Below are 12,610 nucleotides of genomic sequence, written 5' to 3'. Positions count from 1 at the left end.
CAGATCATCATCTCATCATTGTAAAATTCAGGCTAAAACTGAAGAAAGTAGGGAAAACCACTGAGCCATTCTGATAAGATCTAAATCAAATCCCTTATGATTATACAATGAAGATGATGAATAGACTCAATAGATCTGGTAGAGTAACTACAGAACTATGGATGGAGGTTTGTAACACTGTACAGGAGTCAATGACCAAAACCATCTCAAAAGAAAAAGAAATGTAAGAAGGCAAAGTGATTGTCTGAAAGGCTTTACAAATAGCTGAGGAAAGGAGAGAATGAAAGGAAAGGGAGAAAGGGAGAGATATACCCAAGTGAATGCAGAAAATAGCAAGGAGAGATAAGAAGTTGTTGTTTCAGTAAATCAGCAAATTTGGAAAACTGAACAGTGGCCACAGGACTAGAAAAGGTTAGTTTTCATTCCAATCCCAAAGAAGGGCAATGTCAAATAATGTTCAAACTACCATACAATTGCACTCATTTCACATGCTTTCAAGATTATGCTTAAAACACTTCAAGCAAGGCTTCAGCAGTACATGAATCAAGAACTTTCAGATGTTCAAGCTGGGATCAGAAAAGGCAGAAGAGTGAGAGATCAAATTGCCAACAGTAGATGGATCATAGAGAAAGCAAGGGACTTCCAGAAAAACATTTACTTCTGCTTCACTGACTATTCTAAAGCCTTTGATTGTGTGGAAAACAGCAAACTGTGGAAAATTCTTAAAGAGATGGGAATACCAGATCACCTTACCTGTCTCCCAAGAAACCTGTATGTAAGTCAAGAAGCAAAGTAAGAATTGGACATGGAACAACTGACGGGTTCCAAATCAGGAAAGAAGTACGTGAAGGCTGTATATTGTCACCCTGCTCATTTAATTTATATGCCAAGTATATCATGAGAAATGCTGAGCTTGATGAATCACAAGATGGAATCAAGACTGCTAAGAGAAATAGCAACAACCTCAGATATGCAGATGACACCATTCTAATGGTAGGAAAGCAAAGAGGGACTAAAGAGCCTGTTGATGAGAGTGAAAAAGTTGGCTTGAAACTCAACATTAAAAAAACTAAGATCAAGCCATCCAGTCCCATCACTTCAGAGCAAATAAAAGGGGAAAAAGTGGAAACAGTGACAGATTTTATTTTCTTGGGCTCCAAAATCACTGTGGACAGTGACTGTAGCCAGGAAGTTAAAATACACTTGCTCCTTGGAAGGAAAGCTATGACAACCATAGACAGCATATTAAGAAGCAGAGACATCACTTTGCTGACAAAGGTCCGTATAGTCAATGCTATGGTTTTTCTGTAGTCACATACGGTTGTAAGCTGTGTCATAAAGAAGGCTGGGCACTGAAGAATCGATGCTTTTAAATTTGGTGCTGGAGAAAACTCTTCAGAGTCTCTTGGACTACAAGGAGATCAAACCAGTCAACCCTAAAGGAAATCGACCCTGGATACTCATTGGAAGGACAAATGCTAAGGTTGAAGCTCAATAGTTTGGGCACCTGATGGTAAGAGCCAATTCACTGGAAAAGATCCAGATGCTGGGAAGATTGAAGGCAAAAGGAAAAGGGGGCTACAGAGGATGAGATGATTAGATAGCATCATTGACTCAATGGACATGAATTTGATCAAGCTCTGGGCAATAGTGGAGGACAGAGCTTACATGCTGCAGTCCACAGGGTCATAAAAAGTTGGAGATGACTTAGCAACTGAACAACATAGCTATTTCAGGAAAACAGCCTCTCTGCAGTCCCATACAATATAGTGAATGTACCTAAGCATAGCAGTGAACTCAAAACACATATGCCCTGCTTTTTGTGGTTCTGTATTTATAAAGATGGGCTTGATAAAGGACAGAAATGGTATGGACCTAACAGAAGCAGAAGATATTAAGAAGAGATGGCAAGAATACACAGAAGAACTGTACAAAAAAGAGCTTCACAACCCAGATAATCACAAGGGTGTGATCACTGACCTAGAGCCAGACATCCTGGAATGTGAAGTCAAGTGCGCCTTAGAAAGTATCACTACGAACAAAGCTAGTGGAGGTGATAGAATTCCAGTTGAGCTATTCCAAATCCTGAAAGATGATGCTGTGAAAGTGCTGCACTCAATATGCCAGCAAATTTGGAAAACTCAGAAGTGGCCACAGGACTGGAAAAGGTCAGTTTTCATTCCAATCCCAAAGAAAGGTAATGCCAAAGAATGCTCAAACTATCGCACAATTGCACTCATCTCACACGCTAGTAAAATAACGCTCAAAATTCTCCAAGCCAGGCTTCAGCAATATGTGAACCGTGAACTTCCAGATGTTCAAGCTGGTTTTAGAAAAGGCAGAGGAAACAGAGATCAAATTGCCAACATCTGCTGGATCACAGAAAAAGCAAGAGAGTTCCAGAAAAACATCTATTTCTGCTTTATTGACTATGCCAAAGCCTTTGACTGTGTGGATCACAATAAACTGTGGAAAATTCTGAAAGAGATAGGAATACCAGACCACCTGATCTGCCTCTTGAGAAATCTGTATGCAGGTCAAGAAGCAACAGTTAGAACTAGACATGGAACAACAGACTGGTTCCAAATAGGAAAAGGAGTACATCAAGGCTGTATATTTTTACCCTGTTTATTTAACTTATATGCAGAGTACATCATGAGAAATGCTGGACTGGAAGAAACACAAGCTGGAATCAAGATTGCTGGGAGAAATATCAATAACCTCAGATATGCAGATGACACCACTCTTATGGCAGAAAGTGAAGAGGAAATAAAAAGCCTCTTGATGAAAGTGAAAGTGGAGAGTGAAAAAGTTGGCTTAAAGCTCAACATTCAGAAAACGAAGATCATGGCATCTGGTCCCATCACTTCATGGGAAATGGATGGGGAAACAGTGGAAACAGTGTCAGACTTTATCTTTCTGGGCTCCAAAATCACTGCAGATGGTGACTGCAGCCATGAAATTAAAAGACGCTTACTCCTTGGAAGGAAAGTTATAACCAACCTAGACAGCATATTCAAAAGCAGAGACATTACTTTGCCAACAAAGGTTCGTCTAGTCAAGGCTATGGTTTTTCCTGTGGTCATGTATGGATGTGAGAGTTGTACTGTGAAGAAGGCTGAGTGTCGAAGAATTGATGCTTTTGAACTGTGGTGTTGGAGAAGACTCTTGAGAGTCCCTTGGACTGCAAGGAGATCCAAGCAGTCCATTCTGAAGGAGATCAGCCCTGGGATTTTTTTGGAAGGAATGATGCTAAAGCTGAAACTCCAGTACTTTGGCCACCTCATGCGAAGAGTTGACTCATTGGAAAAGACTCTGATGCTGGGAGGGATTGGGGGCAAGAGAAGGTGACGACAGAGGATGAGATAGCTGGATGGCATCACTGACTCGATGGACATGAGTCTCAGGGAACTCCGGGAGTTGGTGATGGACAGGGAGGCCTGGCGTGCTGTGATTCATGGGGTCGCAAAGAGTTGGACATGACTGAGCAACTGATCTGATCTGATTTATAAAGATGGGGAAACGTTTAATTGTTGTTGTTCAGTTGCCTAGTCATGTCAAACTCTGCAACCTCATGGACTGTAGCACACCAGCCTCCCTGTCCCTCATCATCTCCTGAAATTTACCCAAGTTCATGTCCATTGCATTGGTGATGCCATCCATCCATCCATCCTCTGATGCCTTTTTTTACTTCTGCCCTCAATCTTTCCCAGCATGAGGGGTTTTTTCCAATGAGTCTGCTGTGTACATCAGATAACCAAATACTGGAGTTTCAGCTTCAGCACCAGTCCTTCCAAAGAGGATTCAGGGTTGATTTCCCTTAAGATTGACTAGTTTGATTTCCTTGCTGTCCAAGGGACTCTTAGGAGTCTTTTCCAGCACCACAGTTGGAAGGCATCAGTTATTTGGTGCTCTGTCTTCTTTACTGTCTAGCTCTCACAACTGTACGTGATCACTGGGAAGATCATAGCCTTGACTATTACGGACCTTTGCCAGTAGGGTGACGTCTCTGCTTTTCAACACACTGTCTAGGTTTGTCACCGCTTTCCTGCCAAGAAGCAAATGTCTTCTGATTTCATGGCTGCAGTCACCATCTGCAGTGATTTTAGAGCCCACGAAGAGGAAATCTCTCACTACTTCTACTTTTTCCCCCTCTAACTGCCATGAAGTAATTACATACAATCCTAACATAATGACTTACCATATTTCTTCAGTTTTGTGGATAGCAAAAATTGTAATATTTACAAATTTTCACTTGTTTTTCCCTTTCACTTTTTTTCAGTATTAAAATAATATTGAAACATTCTTCTGGTTAATTTCAGAATAGTGGAGAAAGACTGTGGTTGGTGGCTATAAAAGCAAATTTTTATGTGCCAAAGCTATGCATTAGGGGTAACCACACACATTCTAAAAAGCACTAAAAATTTATATTAAATTCTAAAAGGAACGAGATGGTGGAGGAGTAGGTGGATGTGGAGTACATCTCTCTCTATGGATACATCAGGAATATACCTTCAGACATAGAAGTACTTGCAGAACACAAGCTGAGAGCAGACAGGGGTACCTGACCAATGGAAAAGAATATATAGAACCACACAAAACTCAGTAGGATGAAGGAACTAGGGGGAAAAACAGGAGTGTTAGTAGGACCGGACCTGCCCTTGGCAGGTTGGGAAATGAAGCAGGGATCCGATCCCCACATTAGGGCAATTGGCTAGGTCAGAGGAGAAACACTTAAGGCTGAGAGTGAAGCAGCTGATCTGTGGCAGCCTAAATGGAATGAGAATCAGACTGTCCTTGCCGCAGCCATACATACCCCAGAACTGGAAACAACTTAGATGTTCATCGACAAAGGAATGGATAAAGAAGTTATGGTACACAACATAATGAAATATTATTCAGCCACAAAAAGGAATTTGAGCCAGTTCTAACGAGATGGATGAACCTAGAGCCTATTATACAGAGTGAGGTAAGTCAGAATGAGAAAGATAAATATTGTACACTAGCGCACATATATAGAATCTAGAAAGATGGTACCAAAGAATTTATTTAGAGGGCAGCGAAGAAGAAACAGACATAAAGAATAGACTTATGGACACAGGGAGAGGGCTGTAGAGGGTGAGATGTAGGGAGAGAGTAACATGGAAACTTACATTACCATATGTAACATAGATAGCCAATGGGAATTTGCTGTATGTCTCAGGGGAATCAAACAGGGTCTCTGCATCAGCTAGAGGGGTGGGATGGAGAGGGAGATGGGAGTGAGGTTTAAGAGGGAGGGAACATATGTATACCTATGGCTGATTCATGTTGATGTTTGACAGAAAGCAATAAAATTCTGTAAAGCAATTATCCTTCAATTAAAAAATTAATTTTTAAAAATTTATATTAAATTCCTCCTATATCACAACCTCCAGATTTTATTAAAAAGAGAATAATTCTATGATCTGTATCCACATCAGTGGATACAGTGGGTATGATATTGCTCATAGCTATATAACATGCTACCACGGCAGGGAAGGAGCGGAACTGATGTAGGGGTGCAAGAAATCTTCCTGAATATTTCTTTGCAGCTTCCTGTGAATCTATAGTTATTTCAGATTAAAAATGTTAAAAAAAAAAAAAAAAAGTGGGGTGGATGGGTAAAATAACACTCACCTGAGCCACAATAGACAGAATTCCTACCATAGCTATGAAAGCTGCAATTTTAATAGATCCAAATCCTATGACCTGTGAAAATGAACACATTTTGCAATATAGACATTATATAAATAATAAGAAATGTTATGTTCCATTAAAGCTATAGAATAGTTGAGGAAAGTTCATGAAACCTTGATAATGGAAATTTAGGCGGTGCTCAAAGCTAAACCTATTTAACCAATAATTTATAGCTAAATCTGCCATGAGAAATCACTGTAAGCAGGCACACTTTAATATAACTAAGATTAACTACTAGCACAATATTTTCTATTACAGGTCTCCCTACTGTTTTCATATGCTTTCCCCTCTACAATCCACCAAGAGCTATGTAACATTAACCACTACTAGGGAAAAAAATGAAGAAAAGAAAAATTTGATTTTTGATGCTGTCAGCATAGAATATGTTCACTTGGAGAGTTAAGTGGCTCTCAACTTTGGTTGCATATTAAAATCATGTGGGCAACCGAAAAAGGGAAAGGGGAGAAGAGAGATGCTGGAACTCGCTTGATATCAATTAAATCAGACTCTCTGGGCCCAGACACAGGTATGTTTTAAAAAGCTCTCATGGTTATTCCAATGAGCAGCCAAAGTTAGCTAGCAATGATTTCTAAGCCTCTTAATCTTAAGAGCAGCTATGAAATGCCTGAAACTTTTAAGTTTTAAACATCAAGTTTTTAAAGCTAGCTTGCCATCTATTAAAACCATAAAATCCAGAAAAATTTTAAGAATTATTGTAAGTTAATCTTCACACTTCATAAATGATTATCTTGCTTCAAATCACACAATTAGCTAATGAAAGAGAGCCAGAACTTCTGGTTCCCAAACCAGTGCTGCTGACATTAACACTATTCCATCACTCTCTAATCGAATGCAATTAAAAAAATTGGACTCTATGGTGGTGGTGGTTTAGTTGCTAAGTCATGTTGACTTTTGCAACCCCATAGACTGTAGCTTACCAGGCTCCTCTGTCCATGGGACTTCTCAGGCAAGAATACCAGAGTGGGTTGCCATTTCCTTCTGTAGGGGATCTTCCCAACTCAGGATAGAACCCACGTCTCCGGCACTGCAGACAGAGTCCTTACTGTTGAGCCACCAGGGAAGCCCATATATGTATTTTTTAATTGAAGTACAGTTGATTTACAATGTTGTATTAACTTGTGCTATATAGCAAAGTGACTCAGTTATAAATACTATACATTCTTTCTTATATTCTTTTCCCTGAATATACAGTGTGCCATATACACTGTACTATATAGTAGGACTTTTTTGTTCATTCATTCTATATGTAAAAGTTTGTATCTACTAACCCCCAAAACCTAGCCCACCCCCCCTTATTCTCCCAATAAATATATTTCTAAAACAGCTTTATTGAGGTAGAATTAAAAATACCGTACAATCCACCCATTACAAGTGCACAATTCAATGGTTTTAGTATTGATATGGGTTTCCCTGGTGGCTTACATGGTAAAGAATCTGCCTGCAATGTGGGAGACCTGGGTTCGATCCCTGGGTTGGGAAGAACTCCTGGAGGACAGCACAGCAACCCACTCCCTGCCTGGAGAATCCCCATGGACAGAGGAGCCTGGTGGGCTACAGTCCATGGGGTACCAAAGAGCTGGACACAACTGAGCAACTAAGCACAGTACAGTATTGATACAGAGTTGAGCAATTATTACCATGATCTTTTTAGAAGTTCTCATCACTCTTCAAAGAAACATGGTACCCCATTAGGAGTCCCATTCCCACAACCTACCCCACCACCCAGTCAGTAATCTATTTCCTGTCTCTCTGTATTTATTCAGAGCATTTCATACAAATGGAATCACACTATATATGGTTCTGGGTTCTTTCACTTAACATAACGTTGTCAAAGTTCACCCATGTTGTAGCATGTATCAGTGCTTCACTGCTTTTTATTGCCAAAAAAAAAAATATCTGTACATTGCATTGTACAGATGTATCATGTTTGTTGATCCATTTCATCAGTTAATAGGCAGATAGGCTATTTCTATTTTGCTTCTACTTTTTAGCTATATGAATAATAATTTGTGTTAAGAGTTTTTGTACAGATAGGTGTTTTCAATTCTAATTCTAATTCTAATTTCTAATTCCCAGAAATAGATTTGCTGGGAACCCTATGCTGGACACTCTGAGGAACCACCAGGCTCTTTTCCACAGTGGCTACTCCATTTTACATTCACACCAGCATGTATGAGGGTTGCCATTTCTCCATATCCTAGGTCGTTGTTGTTTCCTTTTAATTACAGCTTTCTTAGCGGGTGTGTTTGATTTCCTTGATGGGTAATGGTGTTAGCCATCCTCTCATGTGCTTATTGGCCATTTGTATATTTACCTTGAAGAAATATGTATTCAAAATCTTTTGCCTACTTTTTTAGTTGTTATATGTCTTTTTATTGTTGAATAAAGTTTTAAATATATACTCGATATTAAATATATACTGGATATTATATTTTCTTATAAAATAGATGATTTATAAGTAAACACAATTTAAACTAAAAATACATGTGTGTTAATTATATGTTAGCTCTAAAAAGTGAGCATAAATACAGAATAACAGAATTATTCTGATTTGTTGTAACTGTTGTTGTTGACGGTGATATAAGCATATGTATAGGAAAAATGGATAGAGAAGAAAATAGTCACTGTTATTAACTATACATGTGAAGAAAGGAGACTTTTTTTTACTTTCTTCCTTGGGCTTACCCATTTTTCCTACATTATTTTCCACATTAAATGTACATTTAGAGATGCATATGTAATTTTCTACATTTAACACCTGGGCTTCCCAGGGGGCGCCAGTAGTAAAGAATCCATCTGCCTGTGTGGGAGATGCAAGAGACATGGGTTTGATCCTTGGATCAGGAAGATTCCCTGGAGTTAGGAAAAACCCCACTCCAGTATTCTTGCCTGGAAAATTCCATGGGCAGAGAGCCTGGTGGGTTACAGTCCATGGGGCCACAAAGAGTTGGACACAACAGACTGACTAAGCAAGTATAAACACACACACACACTAATAACAGTATCTCACTACTTTTCCCTCTAAATCTCCAGCATCCTCCAACCATAAATGAGTAAAACAAAAAAAAGAACTGCTTGAAAAAAAAGCTTTACTTAAATGTGCTACCATATAAAATATTATAGTCTCACACTCTCAGGAAAACCATGAGTGGCAAACTTAACAAATTTTATTTGAAATATCTCTAAAAATAGAGGAATTTATCTTAGGGGGAGGCTTGCTAAAGTGGAGTAAACCATTAGGAGAAGGACTTCCAGTGAAATCAGTGAAAGACCAAGGCAGGATTGCAATGCTGAGCAACCCCAGAGACCTAAGACAGCAGTTGGAAAAGCAAACTTTTTTTACTTGCCTTAAGTCAACTGCCTTTTGGGGGAAAATGTGAAGCATAAACTTTTAAAGGGAGAAAAATCAGAAGACAGAAAAGATTACTTTGGTCATTATTTGTGGCCTACCTTGAAGTCCACAGTGGTGTGTTTTTGTTTTTAGTGGGGACTGTGTGTGTCGGGGGCAGGTGGGGGTGGTTTCAACACGTAGGATCTCACTTTCCCAACCAGGGACTGAACCTACATCATCTGCATTGGAAGCATGGAATCTTAACCACTGGACTGCAAGGAAAGTCCCTATAGTGGCCTACTGTAGATGGCTAAGCAAACTGAATGTGATCAATTAGACCCAGGGGTCATGGTTCTTCTGAAATAAATTTTACCTCTCTGAAATGTAATGAATATTATTAAAGATTTAATAAATTTGTTTCTACTAATTCTTTTTGTGTAATTCTCATAATTTTCAAGGAAATTTTTCCCACAGTAAACATTTTATTTTAGAAAATTATTGGACTAGAGGTCTCCTGACTACTAATTATATGTCAGCACCTACATTTACAACTAGAAGTAAGTCAACACATTTTTTCCTCTTACAACGCTGTGCGCTTAGCTGCTCAGTCATGTCTGACTCTTTGTGACTCCACGGACTGTAGCCCACCAGGCTCCCCTGTCCATGGGGATTCTCTATGCACAAATACTGGAGTGGGTTTCCATGCCCTCCTCAGGGGATCTTCCCAACCCAGGAATTGAACCCAGGTCTCCTGCATAGTAGGTGGATTCTTACCAGCTGAGCTACCTGGGGTTTTTCCATAAAACACTTTAAGACAGATACCAATCTCTGATTTTCCGGCATTCCTTACTCACCTGCCTGAGATAGAGAAAAAAACTTGAATACTGTCCAGCTTCAGGAAGGTATGAAAGAAAAACAGTGATGCAGATTAGCAAAATGGTAGAGTCTTTTCCAACTTTCTTCAGTGACTAGAAATAAGCAGAAACAGAAACAGAAAAATAAAAAGCAAATAGATACTGATGTCACTGATATTCTGGGATATTAGCTTCACTGTTTTTTGATTTCTTAAGGTGGATAACAAAAGATGAATGGATTAAAAAAGGAAGTAAGCCTTAACATTAAATCTATTACCACCTCTCTAAGGACGTTACAAGTCCTAATTTCAGAGGTATATATTTCAAATATTACAGTCTTTTCTCTTTTTAAAAAGAACATTTTTGCTCATCTTTGTTAACAATACTGGTTCACATACTGAAACAAACCCTGAACATACTATGAACAGCCTCTGAAAAATAAAAAAAAACACACTGCTACAGAACCTTTTAAGAAAATCGCATCTCTTTTTACTCATAATACAACTCCTTTAAAGCCACAAACATTACAGGTTTTTCATTACACATAAATTTATTCTTTAAAATGTTAATAATAAATTTGCCCACACAATTGGCAGAAAAATAAATGTGCTCCAGGCATGGGGTCAGTGACAAGATTCTCTGACTAGTAACAACTTTTTCAATATTATACCTTTGCCCAAAATCCTTACATCCTTTTCTACACAGGATGTCTGAATAGACCAAAAGGTGCACCAAAAGCGCATCTCTTGTCTCTCATGGTAACTACATACTTTCGTTCAGTCACTCAGTCATGTCTGACTCTTAAGAATTATCAATTTTATATATTCTTTGGTGTACCGTTCACCTCTGTCCCTTATTTTCAATTAAGTTTTTTCTATTTTTACTAGAGAAAAAAATAAACCAGCAACTGCTAGGATGCTAGAATCTGCAGAAATGCACTTTTATTTGCATGGTTTAGAAAGATATTCAGGAAAGTAAGTGTTTTCATGTTTTTATTTACCGCAAAAGGGTCTGCTTGTTTCCAAGAAATCCGGGCTCCCCAGGAGAGAGGTCTCATTTTCTCTGGCAAAGATTCTGGAACAGCCAGTAAGATGAAGCAGATGTCTAGAAGAGCTACCACTGTGGCTACTAGCACAACAAGGCTGTCTCCATAACTGGCAGAAAGGTATGCTCCAATGGCTGGGCTGCTAACCAGACTGGCTGCAAAAGTGGCTGAGACCTATGGAGAAAGAACACTCTCACCCAGGGTTGCTTCTACAGCAGGTGCGCACTTACACTCCTGTTTCCAATTAGGGTCTAAAACCATCCTTCTCTAACTGTAAAAATACAAAAGGACTATATTGCACACAACTTTTAAAATGAAAAGTAATTTTCTTTTAAGAATTTGCTCACAAGTTATTAATTAATTTAAATAACTTTCTAATCCTTGTAGCTTTCTAGAAGTTACTCTAGAAAGCTACACGAATTAAAAAATGATTTATTTAGAAATAAAAATTGTAAAACCTTCTCCACAAATAAACGATACATATTTTAATCTTCTGTAATTAGGGAACAGTGATATAGAGAGAAAGGAACAAAAAAAGTTTTTGCAGGGTTGATAACAAAATCTACAAATTACTCAGAAACTAGGCTTGATTTCATCTTCCAAAACTGTGCACTGTTTCACCATTTCCTTAGCACTAACTGGGGGTGGAAATCCCTGGAAGTCTTAGAAAAAGCTATATAACAACAACAACAAAAATCCAAAAAGATTTGTTGAGGGAGACCTCAAAAGCTTTTTAATTAGAGAAATCCTTGGGCTAGGAGTTTCTGTCATGCTGTCACCCCCAACGTCCTAATACCAAAGATCACTGAGTCAACTGATCACACTTACAACTTGAATCCATGTGAAGCTTCTTCACACTGCTTCCCTATAAGCATGTAGAAGGCTCTCTTTATTTTGAAATGTAGTCTGAATGTTCAGAAGCTTAAGTGGACAACCTCCAAATTACAACCAGACTGAGTGTGAAAAGCACATTTATAAGCCAGTCACCTAAACTTCTAATGGGTTTTAAAAGGAACTACAGAAATCATTAACTATGACTGAAATTATGACTCCTGGGTAACCGATGATATTCTTCCTTTATCCATAACCCCCAAGTGACTGTAAAAATACAATGTATTGGAAATCAGTATTATAACAAAATTATAAAAGCCAAAAGTTAAAAAATTTCTGGGGGAAAAAAAGGAAGTACATAGAATTCCAATTTGAGGAACAGGAATTCCCTGGTTCAATAAATATTGAGTATTTATATGTGCTAGAAAAATAAGAAAACAGAGCTCCTGCCCTTAATTACATAGCATTCCAAGTGTAAAGAACTAAAGATCATGGAGCATACAAATATCTCATTATTTGTCAAAGGACATTTTTAATTCTATCATCATAATTCTATTCTGTATCTGTAAGGTAGCTTGCAAGCTTTTTTTCCTTTTTCTTTTTTCAGGTTTGTCATCTCAACATCTAACACACAGAGTTAAACGTAAAGGTTAGTCATTGGCCAAACCCTGAGTCCTATGGTCCAGTCCAGGCAGCCTTATGGCCCGGAGGGCATACTTCAGCAGGGAGCTCCTCTAACTAACTTCTCTCAACATACCTATGACCAGGCATTATTATAACTGGCATTTTACAGATGAAGAACTGAGCTAG

At 38.6% G+C, this 12,610-nt stretch overlaps 1 protein-coding gene across 6 annotated transcripts in view; it reads right to left on the bottom strand.

Moving 5' to 3' along the window:
• MFSD14B (major facilitator superfamily domain containing 14B) overlaps nucleotides 1-12,610 on the bottom strand; it is a 130,825-nt gene that overhangs the window by 8,154 nt on the left and 110,061 nt on the right. For 4 of the 6 annotated variants that reach the window (XM_061424881.1, XM_061424882.1, XM_061424883.1 and 1 more), the window contains 3 exons: nucleotides 10,925-11,143; nucleotides 9,925-10,038; nucleotides 5,659-5,730 (listed from right to left, as the gene is read on the bottom strand). In XM_061424881.1, coding sequence (XP_061280865.1) covers nucleotides 5,659-5,730; nucleotides 9,925-10,038; nucleotides 10,925-11,143 — 405 coding nt within the window. The remainder of the gene's footprint in view (nucleotides 1-5,658; nucleotides 5,731-9,924; nucleotides 10,039-10,924; nucleotides 11,144-12,610) is intronic. The other 2 variants (XM_061424885.1, XM_061424886.1) reach the window with 1 other exon arrangement.

Source organism: Bos javanicus, chromosome 8 (genome assembly GCF_032452875.1).
Source record: "Bos javanicus breed banteng chromosome 8, ARS-OSU_banteng_1.0, whole genome shotgun sequence".
In the NCBI taxonomy this organism is placed as follows: Eukaryota; Metazoa; Chordata; class Mammalia; order Artiodactyla; family Bovidae; genus Bos; species Bos javanicus.
Note: the sequence above shows the minus strand (reverse complement) of the source record. Positions and strands in the feature narration are given on the sequence as shown.